Source organism: Esox lucius, chromosome 24 (assembly GCF_011004845.1).
Source record: "Esox lucius isolate fEsoLuc1 chromosome 24, fEsoLuc1.pri, whole genome shotgun sequence".
Lineage (NCBI taxonomy): Eukaryota > Metazoa > Chordata > Actinopteri > Esociformes > Esocidae > Esox > Esox lucius.
The window spans coordinates 3,944,311-3,965,328 of NC_047592.1; the positions used below are offsets into that span (position 1 = coordinate 3,944,311).

General features: G+C 40.5%; 1 protein-coding gene and 1 long non-coding RNA gene across 4 annotated transcripts; one reads left to right on the forward strand and one right to left on the reverse strand.

The window, feature by feature from the left end:
• Positions 1-1,301: 1,301 nt before the first annotated feature.
• LOC114830233 lies at positions 1,302-7,434 on the reverse strand. Of its 3 annotated transcripts, none has more exons than XR_003777945.2 (3): positions 7,350-7,403; positions 6,649-6,819; positions 1,302-2,989 (listed from the first exon to the last, which is right to left on the reverse strand). It is a non-coding gene; the product is annotated as an uncharacterized LOC114830233 (long non-coding RNA). The 3 variants fall into 3 exon arrangements; XR_003777946.2 differs by having other exon boundaries at positions 7,270-7,353; XR_004575342.1 differs by lacking the exon at positions 6,649-6,819 and having other exon boundaries at positions 7,350-7,434.
• A 6,189-nt stretch (positions 7,435-13,623) lies between these two features.
• Positions 13,624-14,989, forward strand: LOC114830222 (endonuclease domain-containing 1 protein-like). Its single transcript, XM_029117244.2, has 2 exons — positions 13,624-14,040; positions 14,390-14,989. Exons 1-2 carry the CDS (start codon positions 13,711-13,713, stop codon positions 14,987-14,989), a joined length of 930 nt encoding a protein of 309 aa, XP_028973077.1. The 5' UTR covers positions 13,624-13,710.
• The last annotated feature ends 6,029 nt before the right edge of the window (positions 14,990-21,018 follow it).

Genomic DNA, 21,018 nt, shown 5'->3' on the forward strand with positions numbered 1-21,018 from the left:
AGGGCATAACCGCTAGGGCATAACCGCTAGGGCATAACCGCTAGGGCATAACCGCTAGGGCATAACGCTAGGGCATAACGCTAGGGCATAACCGCTAGGGCATAACCGCTAGGGCATAACGCTAGGGCATAACCGCTAGGGCATAACCGATAGGGCATAACGCTAGGGCATAACCGCTAGGGCATAACCGCTAGGGCATAACGCTAGGGCATAACCGCTAGGGCATAACGCTAGGGCATAACCGCTAGGGCATAACCGATAGGGCATAACCGCTAGGGCATAACCGCTAGGGCATAACCGCTAGGGCATAACGCTAGGGCATAACGCTAGGGCATAACCGCTAGGGCATAAACGCTAGGGCATAACGCTAGGGCATTACTGCTAGGGCATAACTGCTAGTGTTGCAGATAGGAATTCAAATGTGCCATGGGGCCTGACAGAGATAATAAGGGCAGCTACAGTTGAAGTGTACCCATGATACAAATGACAGACCTCTACATGCTTTGTAAGTAGGAAAACCTGCAAAATCAGCAGTGTATCAAATACTTGTTCTCCCCACTGTATGTGCAGGATCAATGTGTGCATGATGGAGGAGAGTGAACACGTACAATGAACGGTCAGCATGTTTCAAGGCAGTGAGGGGAAAGAGGGTCTCCAGTTTCAGGGGTTTTTGTAATTCGTTCCAGTCATTGGCAGCTGAGAACTGGAAGGAGTGGTGGCGAAGGAGGTGTGGTCTTTTGGGGGGGACCAGAGAGATGTACCTGCTTGAGCGCAGGCTGCGGGGTTGGTAAAGCTATGGTGACCAGTGAGCTTAGGTACAGAGGGGCTTTGCCTAGCAAGCACTTGTAAATGAATTGGTACCAGTGAGATATTTCATACAGCACTCCCAAGGTTTTCTCTAGCAGTGTTGTACTTTTTGGTTCAGACCCCAGTGTGCTTTGGAGATCCACTTGTTTGTTTTGCTGATGTAACAGCAGAAGGTGGTCCACATGAGTTGGGATGTTCACCCGGTTTTTCAGTTTGTTGTTCTCACTGGGCAGCGCTCCGGTCACCACATAGGCCTCTATGTAGGATGCATGTTTTATAGTATGTGTTTGCTTACATATACTGATCAGTTTGGTGCCATATGTTGCTGGATTTTGATGCGCTATAGTCAACAGATGACCAATATTTTAATCAGTAAAGTTATTCCTAAAGAATTATATATTCACTCCTGAAAATGTTAATTACTCCAGGCCAATATGTGCTGTTCTCTTCCAAGTTGAAAGTTTTTTTGTCAATTCTAGACAATATCTCAGTAATTAAGTCTCTCAGGCATGGTTTTTAATAAGCAAGACTCAGGAAATGTTGGCATTTTAACAAGCCATATTTACAAAGAGTAGGCTATAGTTGCCAAAACCACAGACATTAAAACACATTTACCAGTAGAAATAGCTAACAATTCATGCTTTTAACATTTCACAAAATCTGGTTGTTCTGTGAAGGATGTAATTTTGTGGTACTAAATGTTCAGACAGTATAGCTCAAATGAAATCAAAATATATTTGTTGGTTATTTTTTTCAGTAGAATACTGGCCACAGATCTCAACAGTTAATTCCACAGGAATGGTTTTCAATAATTAATTTGCCATTATAACAAAAGTAAGCAGCTATATGTAAATATACTAGGCTATATTTACAGTAGATCACCAGCCACAGATCTCAATAGCTACCCAAAATAAGTAGAAAAGTCACACTGTTTGTTTTGCAAGAGGCAAGAACTAATTATGTATGGTTCAATATCACTTTTCGACAACAGAGGTGTGAAGTTTTCGAAACAGAATTATTGGGTAGTAATCACAAGAACATCAATGACTGGAAACAGACCGTATCAGAGTTTCAGCTGGACTCATCAGTGTCGTTTGTAACAGTAGAAAGTGGTCATATCCATAATAATTGTTAGTCTTCAAGGTGTTTGTTTTCTTTAAGTTGTTTAAAAATATGAGGCAATACTATATCGGCATAGTCCAAAGTAGAAGGTTTGTAAATGTTCAATAATTGTCACAATAAAAGCCAACGTTCAATAAATGTTCAATAATCGTCACAATAAAAGCCAACATGTTGACTATCCACCAACCATTGTTATAAATCTAGCCTTAACTGTAACAAAACAATAATTATGAAGACCGATCCCAAGTAGTGTTCTCCCATGGATTTTCTATTTATGTTAAATAAAGGTAAATAAAGTCAATATACATAACAAAAGGATAGCTTGTATCATTGTGTTCCATGTCTCATTGTGTTCCATGTCTGTAGATGGTCAATGTAATAATGTTTCACAGTGCAAGTTAGAACACCATCACTAAACATGTAGCACTTCTATCTACAGGGCAAAGTTAAGATACAACCACTAGGTCTTAAAAGCTTTATTTGATGAGGTTCCAACCAACAGTGGTGTTTCTTCAGCAAAACAACCGCAACTTGAAGATGTTGGGTTAAAATAACATTTTCAATAATTTAAAGGGTTATTTATTATTTATCTAGGGTGCCAATAAATCTGAAGGGCACTTTATCATATAGAAACAAAAACATTCATAACTGCTACAACTTTCCTCCAGTTAGTAAAGTTACACATTGATGAGTACAGCAGATACTACCACACTATCATCTGGTTCCAGACATTGATGTCTGGATGTTGTCATGATAAAGTAACACTAACTCTGTTATGGAAACTATCAAAGCTGAAACTCTGATATTGATGTTGTTATGATAAAGTAACACTAACTCTGCTGTGGAAACTTCACACCTCTATAGTGAAATATACTGGTGTTGTTAATGGAGGTTGAAGGTGACTGCAGTTACCAGGCTGCACCCTCTAAACATAAATAGGTCGATGGTAAAATGGAGGATGGAGGCAGAGAGCAACGGACAGAGAGGGTTGTGGTTGTCAACCACAGCTGAACATTTATTTTTCTACAGCCGGCCCTGATGTTTTCCACCCTGACTGGATCTGTAGAAAGAGAAGAGAGATGGGGTGAGTTTGTGGGTGTGCATATCTGAGTGTGTCCATTAAACAGAAATCCTTCTCTCTCCCACATCCTTCAGTCCAACTGCTCTCTCTCTCTCACAGACCTGTAACACAACACACAACTTTTGCACATGCTACATGACACAGTTAGGTCTGTAAATATTTGGACACTGACATGATTTGTATAATTGTGTCTCTGTATGCCACCACAACGAGTTTGAAATGAAACAACCGAATTGTAGTTGAAGTGCAGACTTTCAGCTTTAATTCAGCTTTAATTGAACAAAAATATAGCATTAAATGTTTTGGAATTGCAAACATTTTAATATACAGTCCCCTTATTTCAGGGGTTAAAATATAATTGGACATATGAACACAATCATAAATAAAATTATTTATGATTGTGGTTATTTTTAATACTTTGTTGAGAATCCCTTGCAGGCAATGACTGCTTGAAGTCTGGAACACATGGATATCACCAAATGCTGGGTTTCCTCTTTTGTGATGCTTTACCAGGCCTTTACTGAAGCTGTCCTCAGTTGTTGTTTGTTCCTGGGTCTTTCTGCCTGAAGTTTTGTCTTTAGCAAGGGAAATGCATGCTCAATCAGGTTGAGATCAGGTGATTGACTCGGCCATTGCAGAATATTTAACTTCTTTCCCTTAAAATCTCCTGGGTTGCTTTCGCAGTATGTTTTGGGTCATTGTCCATCTGTAAAGTGAAGCCCCATCCAATCAACTTCGCTGAATTTCGCTGAATCTGAGCAGACAATATATCCCTATACACTTCAGATTTCATCCTAGTGACCCAGTGCCATTGGAAGCCATGCATGCCCATGCCATCACACTGCCTCCACCATGTTTAACAGACGATGTGGTATGCTTCAGATCATGAGCCGTTCCAAGCCGGTCAGTGTTTTACAGTCTAACTGAACCTGTTGTGTTGGACGAATCCCTTTAATCAGTAACAACATAGATTTAGGATGTCAGGGTTTTACAGTGTAACAGGACCTGATTTGTTGGAGGAATAGGTCACTGCTGAGTAGACTGGAGACTTCTCTGGAGGAGACAACAGTATTACACTGTATATCTATCACTAATAAAGTATTGAAGCCATGACGTGTTTACCTTTCCTTATTCCAGGTGTATTTCTAACAACAGCACATGTCACATCTACCAAACATCAGATACCAAACAGATAGGTGGTTATTGTTACTTGGTAAGTTACATAACATGTAAATTGTTAAAACAAAATGTTTAAAAGAGCAGTCAAAAGCAAAAAGTTTTAAAGCATTATTGATGCTGCCATTATGGTGCCATGGTAGGAAACAAAGATGCATGTGATGTATTTAAATCAATTTATGTTAAATAAAGGTAAATAAAGTCAATATACATAACAAAAGGATAGCTTGTATCATTGTGTTCCATGTCTCATTGTGTTCCATGTCTGTAGATGGTCAATGTAATAATGTTTCACAGTGCAAGTTAGAACACCATCACTAAACATGTAGCACTTCTATCTACAGGGCAAAGTTAAGATACAACCACTAGGTCTTAAAAGCTTTATTTGATGAGGTTCCAACCAACAGTGGTGTTTCTTCAGCAAAACAACCGCAACTTGAAGATGTTGGGTTAAAATAACATTTTCAATAATTTAAAGGGTTATTTATTATTTATCTAGGGTGCCAATAAATCTGAAGGGCACTTTATCATATAGAAACAAAAACATTCATTACTGCTACAACTTTCCTCCAGTTAGTAAAGTTACACATTGATGAGTACAGCAGATACTACCATACTATCATCTGGTTCCAGACATTGATGTCTGGATGTTGTCATGATAAAGTAACACTAACTCTGTTGTGGAAACTTCACACTTCTATAGTGATATACAGTATCTCACAGAAGTGAGTACACCCCTCACATTTTTGTAAATATTTGATTATATCTTTTCTTGTGACAACACTGAAGAAATGACACTTTGCTACAATGTAAGGTAGTGAGTGTACAGCTTGTAAAACTGTAAAAAAAAAAGTGAGTACACCCCTAAGTGTACTATATTGTCATGTATTAGATTGTCAAATAAAAAGAAAAACTAATGTTTTTGTGCCATTAAATGAAATATTAAATTGATTCGAAATCTGAGACCCCTTAACAATTTAAATGGCACATCTTGGGACAAATGCCAGACTGAAATTTTACACTTGGAATTTTGTAAAAATATCCTTGGTGTTCACAGAAATTCCTCTAACTTAGCATGTAGACCAGAACTCAGGAGATTCCCCTTAGCACTACATATTGAGAAAAGAGCCACTAAATGTTGGATTCACCTAACACAAAGTGATCCAGAATATTATCATCAAAAGGCCTTTATGTACAAACACAACAACCCTGAGAGTGACCCTTTAAAGCAGTAGGCCCAGAAGCTTCAGCTAAATCCAAACATTACACCTTCAGCAAAAAAACTTAAATTAAAACCTTTATCCAAAAAGCTTACACTAAATATTGGCTAAATTAAATGTAATCAAAAACTTCAATGTTACCAAATTCTAAATAGAGATATCAAGTTAGCACAAGGCCCTGGCCATGGAGTCAACATTGGGGGGGATCAAGTCAGCCAGGGGTCTGGGTGTCCCCCCCCAGAAAAACATTAAAAAATGCTTAAAATGTTTATTAGACTCTTAACCATCAATATTTACACAATCTGGTATCACAGTGTTGGCATTCCTAAAACATAATTATTGTCGCTCCAGGAACATCAACTGACCTGTAGTTAGTTACCCCAGTCCAAAGACAGAATATTCCGCTGCCCCCCCACACTTTGACGTAAACCTAACCTAACCTTACGTTAATGATTTTGTTAGAAATGTCTGAAAGCCCACACGAAGTCTGAGTAAAGTGTCAATCATTTATGTTGCGCTGCATGTGTTATTTCTGCAGACAGTAGTCGTTTTCATTGATTGAATATTAATTTCGTATACTGTATAGCTGTATTTGCTTATGATAAATCGAATTATTAGTGTTTGTTTGATTAAAGTGCAAACAGTTTTATTAGTCAGCTTTCATTCACAGGGAGTGTCATCATGAAGAGGAAGGGTGGCAGCGACATTCATCAAGTTTTTTGGGCAGAGTCAGAAACGTACCGAAACATTTTCTTTACTGATATTTCTTTCATGTTCAGAAAGAGATTGAGAGAGAGACCATGAGGATGCCAACAGGACAGGGAGAGCAGGTGAAATGGAGGTGAGTGAGACAAGGAGCAAATATTGATGACCGATCTGATATCGCCATGTGTTGTTCTGACAACATCATAATTAATGTTGTCGGTACCACCACCGACAAGGTACCACAGGTACCACTACGGTTAGGTTCAGGCACAGGTACCACTACGGTTAGGTTCAGGCACAGGTACCACTACGGTTAGGTTCAGGCACAGGTACCACTACGGTTAGGTTCAGGCACAGGTACCACTAAGGTTAGGTTCAGGCACAGGTACCACTAAGGTTAGGTTCAGGCACAGGTACCACTAAGGTTAGGTTCAGGCACAGGTACCACTAAGGTTAGGTTCAGGCACAGGTGATCAAGAATATTACCATCAAAAGGCCTTTATGTACAAACACAACAACCCTCCTTGTCTCACTCACCTCCATTTCACCTGCTCTCCCTGTCCTGTTGGCATCCTCATGGTCTCTCTCTCAATCTCTTTCTGAACATGAAAGAAATATCAGTAAAGAAAATGTTTCGGTACGTTTCTGACTCTGCCCAAAAAACTTGATGAGTGTCGCTGCCACCCTTCCTCTTCATGATGACACTCCCTGTGAATGAAAGCTGACTAATAAAACTGCTTGCACTTTAATCAAACAAACACTAATAATTCGATTTATCATAAGCAAATACAGCTATACAGTATACGAAATTAATATTCAATCAATGAAAACGACTACTGTCTGCAGAAATAACACATGCAGCGCAACATAAATGATTGACACTTTACTCAGACTTCGTGTGGGCTTTCAGACATTTCTAACAAAATCATTAACGTAAGACATTAACGTTAGTTCAATACGCACATGAGCACCATTGTGATGGTTGATTGATTAGCACTCACAAATCGGCCCGTTAACACCCAAAACGTTTGTTTACACTCCATGCAATTACTGACGCTTTTTAGCAAACAATTATTTCCACAATTACAGTTCCAGCGCAAAATGACGTGTTGATGTTAAAACTATCACAAGCGAAAAGAAGATATACTTAATACTCACATTACATTTTATTTTTCCACTTTTTAAAATACATTTGAAAGTAATAAGAGAGTACAGTGTTCGTCATAGATTTTACCTACCAACAGCAATCCACAAGACGACTGGGGTACGGCAACAGCACTTGGACAAACCACACGACGAAATGCAGTGAACCACACACCTAGAACCGACAGTAATAATAAAAGCAATTCGTCAAATTTAGTTATGATAATGTTTAAATTTGTTAATAATTATTTTTGGACGGCGTTGCATGGTTACCTGTCGTGGCATAGCGCATTTTTATTTTATTAATAATTTATATATCAATATATTGGGGGGGACATTTTGAGCATATCTGAATATTGGGGGGGAGGACAAGCTCCTCTGTTCGCTTGTCCTGCCTGCTTGTTTTGACATGGTCCACAGCCTCCAACATGCTTGAAACTGTCTGTTTCCTAAGCTGCAGTGAAGTGTTTCAACGAGGTGAAACTATGCTTTTATTTAACAATTTCCTGGAAAGTCACCTTGAAATGGCTCAACTCCTGATATATCCTGGGGGCCATCAATGATTCGTGCGAACTGTACCACTGGCACTGATGTTATTTCTGCCACAATTTCTTTGACGATTGTGTTGCCCATCAGCTTCAATATTTCGTTTTGCTTTTGGGGACTGGTGGAATCAAAGTGACCTTCCAGCCAGGTGGCCTCTGCATAGCCCTCCGCCTTGTACTTTAGAAGCTGGCTGAAATCCCCACTCTCCTTATCAATGCCTCGAAATGCCTCACCTTGCCGCTCCAAGTACTTCACACCTCCAACAATCTTCATAAGATTTCTCCTCACTTGTTGCTGCTGTCTTTCAAGCTCACATGAAAGTTGCACATTAACAGGCTTTGTCTCCTGAATCCAAGTCATCACAGCTGATTTGTGACACTGGCTGTCTTTATGTGCACTAAATTTCTCCAGTGCCTTCTTCCAATTTCTAAAGCCAGTCTTGACAAAAGCAGAAAGTTGCAAAGTATTTAAAACAATAGAAACAGAGGACGCCTTTAAGGAGGGACTGTAATGGGGCCAAGTATAATCTTTAAACCATTTCTCCTGAAAGTAGAGTGTCCTATTTGATAGGTTTTGACTAGCTATGACATTCACATTTGGCTGATTTAGGCAAGTTCCAAGCTTCACTCCGCCCTCTCCTGCACATTCATCGCCGCCTCCCTCTCTCTGTCTGTCACTCTCTGTTTCAAACTCACTATCTCTGCTTAAATGTTTTATCAGAAATTCACACGAGAAGCCATATTTAGAGGAATATCTCAGTGTAAATTAACATTAGGATTAGACTGTTAACCAACAATGTTTGCTCCCTCTCTCACTCTCCTCCATGTCACCAGCTCTCCCTGCCCTGTCGACATCTTCATGCTGTCTGTCTCCCTCTTTATTCTGAATGCACCAGAGTGAACATGAAATACATATTACCAGTAAACAAGTGGTGTTTCTTGCCATTTTTTTCAGGAATGGATTACTAACCATTTCTGATCTGAATGACAATGATTATTATATCAAGACACATTGATTAATCTCTTGGACTACTGTATACTTCTATCATCTGACTGGTGCTCGTTTTCTCACTGCTCTCAACTTACTTTTGTTTTGTTCTGAGGCTGTCCAAAAAATGTAAGAATGTCACTGCCCCCCTTCCTCTTGATCATGATGACACTGCCTGTAAATGAAAGCTGGCTGTAATAAAACTGCTTGGACTTTATTTAAATAGACACTTTCCAGGTAACTTAGCTGTGATAGCTAACGTTACTAGTGATGGTTAATAGAGTAGCTCTCAATTGGTTTCTGTTGAGAATTTTACGTGTATCAGAGTTTCTGAAGAAGGACGAGGATCCGGTCCAAATGGAAATTTAGCACAAAGATTTATTAATATGAATTGATAAGTCAAAATACATGAAATACACTGCAGCGGTCAAATATTTGCTCAACCCTCGAGCTTCCACAAAATATTCGCGCCGAACAAAGATCGAACATTGGTTTTAATACTCCCACAACAGGGGCGGTTACTTTTCACTCTCGACGAATCCAATCCAATGAAGACGGACATGCTCTAACTCTCGGTCATAGATCAACAGGTTATTTGCATACAGGTGTGAAATCTTAACCAGGTTACAGTAATTTACATTCTATTGTCCTAACCTAGACTAGAACATCAGGGGGCTGGAGACAGAAGGTCTCTTTGTGCTGTATAGGGGGCAGTTTCATTTGTATGTTAATTGTGGGGTTTTAATCCTGTCTCTCTATCAGAGCCAGGTGTAAAGTCTGAGTGAGTGTGGCTGAGTGTAATTTAAGGAGTTCTAAACTTTATGGTTATTGTATTCAATCATATTTCCCTAACCTGGCTGCAGCATACAATTTAATAAAACAAAAACATAAGAATACATGGTTATTAAATCAGCATTATTTAAACTACATTTATCTCAACATTTCCATGCACTTACTGACACTATCAAAACCTACTTAACACTCATATTACATTATAGCTTTCCACTTTCCACTTAATATATTTGAAAGTAATGAAATAGAGAGACATTAGAGCATTTGACATTCGGTTATACTTTCCCACAGCAGTCAGTTCTGCTGGGGTACGGCAACACCACTTGGACAAATAACAAGCAGAATTGCAGTACACCGTTATACTAGAATTGTTAGTAATAATAAAAATGGCAATTTGTTTATGATAATGATTACATTTGCTAATTATTATTTTGAACGGCAATGCATGGTTGCCAGTAGCATAGAATAAAAAAAAAAAAAAATATTATATTTTTTATATACAAATATGGGGGGGGGGCATTTTGAGCATAGGTGAATATTGGGGTGGATGTGTGTCCCCCCCAATATATATTATGATTATGGCTTTGATGCTCACTACTTTTTAAAGAGCACATGTTTATAACAAATGCACACTTACAGTACAACATGAAAAATACAATGAATGTGCATCTGAGTCTGTTATACTGCTGTTATGTGCTGTCTTTCTATGCATTTTGTCAGTTGTCACTGTCTTGACTGTCATTCAACAGAATGTTTTCCTTGTTGTCACTTGTTTGTTTGGTTCTACTTGTTCATCCCTGTTGTCACTATCGGTGAACTTTCTCTTTCTTTCTGGTTCTCCATGTTCCTCTTTGTTGTCACTCTCTGTGAACTTTATCTGTCTGTCTGATTCTCCTTGTTATAATTCACGGTTGAGTTTAAATATATCTACATGTCATTATTATTATTTTCATATGTGTTCCCCTCTACTCCAGAGTTAATATTAAACCTAAAGTACATTTGTGTATCACTGTTTTCTTCCTGCCTCTACCACACTCCTCCCTGTCTCTGCTAGGCTACATTAGCATCCTTCCTCACAGCACTGGTACTAGAAGACCAGGGGACTCTGGCTCTACTGATTCCAGCAACATCCTAGTTAATGGACACACAAATATGTTTTATGCATGCCTGATATGTTGCTACTGACCCATAACACTGTTAAGTAATTTAGCAACAAGTGTCTGACTGTAAAAGTGGCATATATATTAGAAACGTACCGCAGCAATCCGGACACCCCATCGAGTGTCAGAGAGACGATGAAGAGAGCATCCAGTTTTTTCCTTCAAGATTGCCCATCGCACTAAAGAAATTGTGTAGCCAAACAACGTTGAGGCCTCGGGGCATGACTGAGCTGCATGTACACCCACCAAATTGAGGGTATGGGAAGCACAGGGGGAGTAAGTAGCAAGCGGGTTTTGTTTTAAAATCTCAGCTTGCACGCCTTTCACTTTCCCTGATATTAACCTCTTATCCTAATTGTAATGTTATATAATGAAATACACTAAGATATTAATGTTACTTAACACTTTTCAGTCAAAATGGCTAAACAAAATGAGTGCAGGTGGACTAAACCATTTGGCGCATTACCAAGGGGTGGGTGAGACCTTAGATTGTCTTTTTTGTATACAAAATCAGTCAATCAAGAGTTATAATCGCTCATTATGAAGTTACCATACATAGAATGCATAAGTAATTCATGGATTCTACTTTTCACGTTTCTGGTCTTCTGACTTGCGACCCTAGAGATGACCTGTTGACCTACAGTGACCTTGTATGTGACAACACCTGACAACAGAACCAACTGGCCTGACCTGGGTTTATGCAGGGTTGCATTGTCTATTATTCAACGGTAATTAAACGTTATTCAAACCATGTCATCACTGTTTAAATATACCAGAACCATAGCTCCCCCCGAGTCTCACCGCTGGTTTGCCTCTGAAGCTAAACCGGGTCGGTCCTGGTTGGTCCTGGTCGGGATGGGAGACCAGATGCTGTTAGAAATGGTGTTAGAGGGCCAGTAGGGGGCCCTCTTCTCTCTGGTTTATAGATCAAATCCCAATGATCCAGGGCAGTTAAGTGGACCATGCCCTGTGTGGCTTGATGTCTTTCTGATGTAATGTTAAACAGGTATCCTGACTATCTGGGGCCACTAAAGAGCCCAAGGCACCGAGAGTAGACATGTTAAACCCTGGTGTCCTGGTTAAATTCCTGGCAACATTCATCATGGCCACCTAATCATCCCATTCATCCCTAATCATCCCCCTCATCCCTAATCACCACCCTCATCCCTAATCCCCCCCCTCATCTCTAATCATCCCCCTCATCCCTAATCACGCCCCTCATCCCTAATCATCCCCCTCATCCCTAATCACCCCCCTCATCTCTAATCATCCCCCTCATCCCTAATCACGCCCCTCATCCCTAATCATCCCATTCATCCCTAATCGGCACAAATCACCAATCACCTCTTCACCTGACAGCCGATCTGTGGTGTTTGTTCCCTCTTTCATTGCCTGGATGAGCTGATCTTCCCTCCTTTCTAAGCAAAGCACTTTGGGTGTGTATAAAAAAGTGCCATTTAAGTCCAATGAATTGTTCTTGTTATTGTTACCATTAATTTCAGACAGTCATTTCAAAATAAAAGCCTTGGTATCCAATGCATATTCTAGCGCCCATCTGCAGCTATACTGTGTGAGTGAAATCTGAAATCAGCTTTACATGGCTGACCTAAAAATTGCACCTTTTAAAGTTTCAGACATGTACCTAAAATAAACCTCCCACAACCACTGGCTCATTACTGCGTGTGTGTCTGTTTCCATGTGTACATGAGCATGTGTGTGTGTGTGTGTGTGTGCTTGCCAATGTGTAAATGAATGTGTGTGTGTGTGTGTGTCAGTGTTCACTAGAATCCTGGGGAAGTGATGTCATATTCTATTAATATTATTCAAATTCAACCCTCTTGTCCAGTTTTCATCGCTGAAGGAGGAGTCTCTGAAAACTATTTAAAACATCCTGTTCTGACAACTAGACTCATCAGTGTCCAGTCTACCAACTGGTCTCTGTTACTTCATCTTTGTCTCTGAGGTGTTCAGTCTTCAGTCTACCAACTGGTCTCTGTTACTTCATCTTTGTCTCTGAGGTGTTCAGTCTCCAGTCTACCAACTGGTCTCTGTTACTTCATCTTTGTCTCTGAGGTGTTCAGTCTTCAGTCTACCAACTGGTCTCTGTTACTTCATCTTTGTCTCTGAGGTGTTCAGTCTTCAGTCTACCAACTGGTCTCTGTTACTTCATCTTTATCTCTGAGGTGTTCAGTCTCCAGTCTACCAACTGGTCTCTGTTACTTCATCTTTGTCTCTGAGGTGTTCAGTCTTCAGTCTACCAACTGGTCTCTGTTACTTCATCTTTGTCTCTGAGGTGTTCAGTCTTCAGTCTACCAACTGGTCTCTGTTACTTCATCTTTGTCTCTGAGGTGTTCAGTCTCCAGTCTACCAACTGGTCTCTGTTACTTCATCTTTGTCTCTGAGGTGTTCAGTCTTCAGTCTACCAACTGGTCTCTGTTACTTCATCTTTGTCTCTGAGGTGTTCAGTCTTCAGTCTACCAACTGGTCTCTGTTACTTCATCTTTATCTCTGAGGTGTTCAGTCTCCAGTCTACCAACTGGTCTCTGTTACTTCATCTTTGTCTCTGAGGTGTTCAGTCTTCAGTCTACCAACTGGTCTCTGTTACTTCATCTTTATCTCTGAGGTGTTCAGTCTCCAGTCTACCAACTGGTCTCTGTTACTTCATCTTTGTCTCTGAGGTGTTCAGTCTTCAGTCTACCAACTGGTCTCTGTTACTTCATCTTTGTCTCTGAGGTGTTCAGTCTTCAGTCTACCAACTGGTCTCTGTTACTTCATCTTTATCTCTGAGGTGTTCAGTCTCCAGTCTACCAACTGGTCTCTGTTACTTCATCTTTGTCTCTGAGGTGTTCAGTCTTCAGTCTACCAACTGGTCTCTGTTACTTCATCTTTATCTCTGAGGTGTTCAGTCTCCAGTCTACCAACTGGTCTCTGTTACTTCATCTTTGTCTCTGAGGTATTCAGTCTTCAGGTGATGATGGGGGTGTTGCATCTCTCTGCTCTCTTTCTTCTTTCTCTCCTATGTCCTGGACTCTCTCATGTGGTGGGCCAGTTCCAAAAAAATTGCGAGACATTCTTTTTGAATGGGAAAACTCCCAATATTCCACGTATTTTGGTTCAAGGGACTGTCCCAAACACGAAACAGAATAACCGCTACGAACCAATCTGTCAGTTCTACCACAACGAATACAGGTTTGCGACTCTCTACGACACAACCAACAGGATCCCTGTGTTCTCAGCCTACAAGTTCACTGGTGACGGAGGAAAGAGACCAGATCCAGAACCATGGATGATAGAGCCCCAGGTAGGTCTCCTTCAAATCACATTTGAATGTGTTCACTGTTGCATTACACACATTTAAATGGTACACCTTGAATGTTGTTATATTTACAGATTATCAGCCTACCACTCTGGAGTGTAGAGACAGGTGTTTTAATGTAGCTTTTAAATTGCTTAATGAAACCCAAAAGAGAAGGGTTTATAATACGTTTTGTTAACTGATTAATCAATGGATGTATGGTTGTGGTTTCTGTAGCTTGACGAGCAGCGTGGTACATACTATAAAACATGTATCTTTTTGTTTTACATCAGCCCAGTTTTACAGAGGCAGAGGTGAGACTACATTGTGAACTAATGTATTATTGTTATTTCAGCTCGAAGGTGATGAAGCAGATAAATCAATGGCTGAGGAGTCTAGGGGTGTCCAATATAGACGTCAGGCTACAAAACAGGACTACATTAACTCAAAAGGTGTGAATAGAGGTCACCTGTTCCCTAGTATGCACGCTGATGGTGTTGATGCCAAGGAGTCCACCTTCACCCTGACCAACATCGTACCCCAGGTAGTGACCTTCAATAATGGCAGTTGGGAGGACATGGAGACAAAGGTCAAAAATATTATGAAACAATCTTGTAAGGATAGTAATAACCAAAACAAAATAGAGGCCTATGTGGTGACCGGAGCGGTGCCCAGTAAGAACAACAAACTGAACAACCAGGTAAACATCCCATCTTTCATATGGACCGCCTTCTGCTGTAAGTACTCGACCAATCAGAAGACCATTCAGTGGCATTCTGGAGCACACTGGGGAGAGAACAGAAAGAAGGGTTTGAAGGGTAGAACCGTTCCTCTCTCAGTGGCAGAACTGAATAGCAAGCTTACAGAGATATACAGAAAAGAGATAGACAAAAGAGGTGATGTCCAGGTGTTTCCAAAAGAACCCAAATGTCTAAAACCAAAAGAGTCTTTTTGAAACCAAATTTGTAACTTGACTCAGTATGGAATATTTTTAGGTTCATTGGAGATACATTTGGATAATGATCCCACTCAGGAGTAGGCTTAGAGTGTGGGTTACGGTTATAATGGTTAAAAGATGGCTTAACTATCTGATTTGTACTTGTTTCATGTTTAGATCAATCCGAAATGCTACCAACCATGCCTGTATTCAAATACAAGTTGTTTTCATAGCGTGGAGTGATGTAGTTGTCTTATGTGTATGTTCGCAGGCAGGAATGGCTAGCTAAAATATTTAGCGAATTTGCTTCAGCCAGCTGGTGTGAGACTGTAAAAGTTGGTTTGATTTAAAATTGTTTTATTATTATAAATGTTAGTCCAACATCTAACGGGCCCCATAGGAATATCCAAAGGACAATTCCCCAGCCAGACTTTACAAAGGTTCCCATGTTGTTGCTCCCAAAATTAACCATGTAGGGGTACTGTTAATATTGTGTTTCCCAATCCTGGTCCTGGGACCCAAGGCAGTACACGTTTCGTTTTTGCCGTAGCACTCACACAGATGATTCAAATGAAAGACTTCGACTGTTAATATTTGAGGTTTATATTACAAATACTGTCTTTTACTAAATTTTTCAGACTTCAATATTTTCCACTACAACTTTCCATCACTCAGAATCCATCCCTGTAACCAACATGATGCCATTATGATCTAAATGTAATTCCATCACTGTAACCAACATGATCCCATTATGTTCTAAATGTAATTCCATCCCTGTAACCAACATGATGCCATTATGTTCTAAATGTAATTCCATCCCTGTAACCAACATGATGCCATTATGATCTAAATGTAATTCCATCCCTGTAACCAACATGATGCCATTATGTTCTAAATGTAATTCCATCCCTGTAACCAACATGATGCCATTATGATCTAAATGTAATTCCATCCCTGTAACCAACATGATGCCATTATGTTCTAAATGTAATTCCATCCCTGTAACCAACATGATGCCATTATGTTCTAAATGTAATTCCATCCCTGTAACCAACATGATGCCATTATGTTCTAAATGTAATTCCATCCCTGTAACCAACATGATGCCATTATGTTCTAAATGTAATTCCATCCCTGTAACCAACATGATCCCATTATGTTCTAAATGTAATTCCATCCCTGTAACCAACATGATGCCATTATGTTCTAAATGTAATTCCATCCCTGTAACCAACATGATGCCATTATGTTCTAAATGTAATTCCATCCCTGTAACCAACATGATGCCATTATGTTCTAAATGTAATTCCATCCCTGTAACCAACATGATGCCATTATGTTCTAAATGTAATTCCATCCCTGTAACCAACAGGATCCCATTATGTTCTAAATGTAATTCCATCCCTGTAACCAACATGATGCCATTATGTTCTAAATGTAATTCCATCACTGTAACCAACAGGATCCCATTATGTTCTAAATGTAATTCCATCCCTGTAACCAACAGGATCCCATAATGTTCTAAATGTAATTCCATCACTGTAACCAAATCTAAAATCTATATTTAATTTTTTCAATAAAGCCTTTGGGTCAATAGGTTAACGGACTAGAACAACAAAAGGACAATGTGCCAGGTGAAGGGAGAGGACTAGGGAGTAACTTCCAAGTTAAATTCAGATTTTGCCATGAACTGAAATGTACTAGTATAACTCTTCTGTTATGGTGACTGTTGCTCTTACTGTTGCAGAGAAAGGTGTGTGTGACCTTCCCAATAGAACATCTCAGAAATATCTGGTATTGTACAGACAAAGACAGTGTAATGTTAAAACAGGATCTGATATGAACAAAGGCTAGACAGTAATTTGAGACAGAAACTGTAAGAGAAAGAGGAATTGTAAAAATAAAAGGTGATACTTAGGGAAAAGAATGGGACAGGGAAATGAACAGTGAGGAATTACTGTTACTGCTTTTACTATATTCTCATACTGTCTAATTGATTTTCTATGATACTCTGATTGATGTTTGGAATGTTTCCTTTGATTCATATCTGTATAATATATGTGCTTCATTTACTCTATATGTAACCATTTGTAACAACATACTTTGCAAGGCTCTGAATGATATCTGAACATGCTTACACACTCACACACTCACACACTCACACACTCACACACTCACACACACACTCACACACACACACTCAAACTCACATACACTCACACACACACTTGATTGACTATGTTGGAAAGTCTTTGCTTCATCTCAGTCAAAAAGGGAGGAAGTGGTTTGTCTTCCAGTCTCTGGAGAGGTGGTTGACAGAGGAGATTGTTTTAGGTAATTGAGTTGATTTCAGCTCTATTGTCAGGACTGAGTTCTCCTCCTCACCTACCATCTCCAGGTCTAGATTGTGGGGCTTAATGAAGCACTAAAGGGGGGAAATATAGAGGGTTTTCAAAAAATCATGATGTTATTTCACATTAACCTGATGAAGAGTAGACAGAACAACTGTTTATGTGTATGTGTCATGTGATCTCTTGCATATTAATTGGATGTTAATTAATAAAACATTTAACCAGGTTACCTGAGTCTAAGGCCTCATATTAATATTTTTTCAAACAGTCTAATTGTCTTTGATTCTTCCACATTTAATTGTTAAGAAAGAGATGTTGATGTGGAGGTCAGAATGACCTGTGGCTTGTCCTTGAATCCCTTGTGAAAATGAGCCCTGAGCTCAGAGGTCAAAGAATGATTGACATCAGAGAATATGTTGTACAACGATGAATAATGGCTTGGGGGCGGATTCCAGAGGTTTGTGAACCAGTGGTGGAAGATTTGGGAAGACTCCACCCAGAATGTATGATAATGGGAGGGCCTGATATCATTGTATAACCATACTGTATAAAAATGTGTTTCTAAGGCTTGGAAGACAGTTGTTCTTGCAGACCAACATTAAAACCTACTATTGAATTCACAAACTCCTGAGTTGTAGGGAACTTTCTCTGATTGATGTCCGATAAGCAGTTCCCTTTGGTCCTTGGTTGGTCAGTTGGAACGCCATGGGGTTTGCATCATCAGGATTCTGGTTTATATTCCAGGTGGCCAAAATAAAAAAGAATATCTGCTGAGGGAGTGAGTCTCATTGGATTAGAGGGTCTGCTGAGTGACTCTCATTGGATTAGAGGGTCTGCTGAGTGAGTCTCATTGGATTAGAGGGTCTGCTGAGTGAGTCACATCGGATTAGAGGGTCTGCTGAGTGAGTCTCATTGGATTAGAGGGTCTGCTGAGTGAGTCTCATTGGATTAGAGGGTCTGCTGAGTGACTCTCATTGGATTAGAGGGTCTGCTGAGTGAGTCTCATTGGATTAGAGGGTCTGCTGAGTGAGTCTCATTGGATTAGAGGGTCTGCTGAGTGAGGCGTTGCATCGTGCCTCAAGATTTTCTATCAGTCTAAATCGACACAACACTTTGGTATCAGATTAGATCAGATTATATAAATGTCCCTTTGATAAGGATTGACACTTTGACACAGAACTACCTGATTGTTTTTGGTTTCAATTCCAGATTGAACTGTCCAGTTATAAATCACTGTCCCCTCCTCTTCACTGGGAAGCTACAAAAGTCAAAAATTGAATTGAGTTCAATGAATGTTCACTGTTTACTTTAATGCTTTACTTATTGAATCATACACTGACTTCAACATGAATATGCATAAATAAGTGTTTACCCAATATAATGCATTTTGAAAAATATACATTTAGGGAAAGAAAAATTGTGTGAACAGGTCTTGTGTAAAACAACATTACTGCAAAGATAACCATTATATGCTATAGTCATTATTATAATGTCAGGCCATTGAGAGTGATGTGACTGACATGTGGTTGATGATTGTAAATCTTCAGTTTGAGCCGATGATCCATCATTGGTAGGGAAGTAAATCTGGCTGCAATGAATAATTTCAACCAGCAGGTGGAATCAGTGTTCACTTTGTGATTGAGGCCTGGATAATCAAGCCTGGAAAGCCTCATCCATTCAACAAGACTATGTTTTGTTGTTCCTAATATAGAGTAACGGGGGTGGGGGGGCATGGTTAAAGTCAATAAGCTATTCTGTAAGACCTGTTGTATTGTCAATGAGTGTTTATGGGGATTTCATGGTTTTGTGCTGTATTTAATGCACCTGTGAGCAATGTGTCTGACGGAAACACCTGAACTCAATAATTAGGGTGTCCACATGCTTTTGGCTACTTTTATTTGTATGTATATTTATACTATATATATATAAATATACATACGTATGTACATGGGTGACGATGTTATGCTACCAGACTCAGAGTCAGTTTGGGTTGGATGGGTGACGATGTTATGCTACCAGACTCAGAGTCAGTTTGGGTTGGATGGGTGACGATGTTATGCTACCAGACTCAGAGTCAGTTTGGGTTGGATGGGTGACGATGTTATGCTACCAGACTCAGAGTCAGTTTGGGTTGGATGGGTGACGATGTTATGCTACCAGTCTCAGAGTCAGTTTGGGTTGGATGGGTGACGATGTTATGCTACCAGTCTCAGAGTCAGTTGGGTTGGATGGGTGATGGATGTTATGCTACCAGACTCAGAGTCAGTTTGGGTTGGATGGGCGACGATGTTATGCTACCAGTCTCAGAGTCAGTTGGGTTGGACGGGTGATGGATGTTATGCTACCAGTCTCAGAGTCAGTTGGATTGGATGGGTGATGGATGCCATGCTACCAGTCTCAGAGTCAGTTGGATTGGATGGGTGATGGATGTTATGCTACCAGACTCAGAGTCAGTTTGGGTTGGATGGGCGACGATGTTATGCTACCAGTCTCAGAGTCAGTTGGGTTGGATGGGTGACGATGTTATGCTACCAGTCTCAGAGTCAGTTGGGTTGGATGGGTGATGGATGTTATGCTACCAGTCTCAGAGTCAGTTGGGTTGGATGGGTGATGGATGTTATGCTACCAGTCTCAGAGTCAGTTGGGTTGGATGGGTGATGGATGTTATGCTACCAGTCTCAGAGTCAGTTGGGTAGGATGGGTGATGGATGCCATGCTACCCGGTGGGGTGGAGACTTCTGGTGACTTTGTCTGAGCGTCCTTCCTTTCATGGTTGACAATCTGCAGATGCCTCCGGTTTCGTGTGGTGGTGTCTCCTTGTGGTGTTTTCACCACAAACGAACGTGGAGTGGAACACGAAGCCTGGATCACCCCAGTCCCTCTCCATGTCTTCTCTGAGTCAGTTTTCAGTCGCACTCTGTTGCCGACACCTAAGGCAGGAAGCGGCTGTGCTGTGTATCTCCTGTTGTAGGTGTATTCGTAGACCTGCTTAGCTTTTGCATCTGTCTGCCTGACTGCAGACAGATTGGGCCATGCCAGTCTCAGCTGATGGTGGAGCTTGGGGACTGTGGTGTGCTGTCTCCTTCCCATGAGGAGTCTGGCTGGGCTTTCTTTTGTTGGCTCCATGGCGGTGTCCCTGTAGATCAGGAGGGCTAGCTGGGGGTCTTGTTGCCTAAGGATGTTTTTAGCTGTCCAGCTCGCTCCGCCATCCCATTAGCTTGGGGACAGTATGGGCTCGATGTAGTATGCTGGATGTCATACTTGGATGTGAAGACCAGGAACTGCTGTGATGTGAACTGCGGGCCGTTATCCGTAATCAGCTCTTTGGGTATCCCGAACCGTGTGAATACGCTCATCAGCTTACTTATAACTGCTTCACTTGTGGTCTTGGTGAGACTCAATACTTCAAGACATCTTAAAAAAAATAGTCAATAACAACCAGGAACTGCTTTCCTTTAAACTCACCAAAATCTGCAGCTATTTTTTGCCAAGGGAGCTCTGGCAAAGGCGTTGTGATGAATGGTTCTCGCCTTAGGCTTGGTTTGTGCTCATTACAGTGTGGGCATGAGGAGACTTTCTCCTTTACCGCATAGCTTATCTTTGGCCACCAGATGGCGACATTGTATCTCTCTCTGGATTTATTCAGGCCTTGATGCCCAAGGTGGATCCTCTCCAGCATCTCAGTTCTCATTGTTT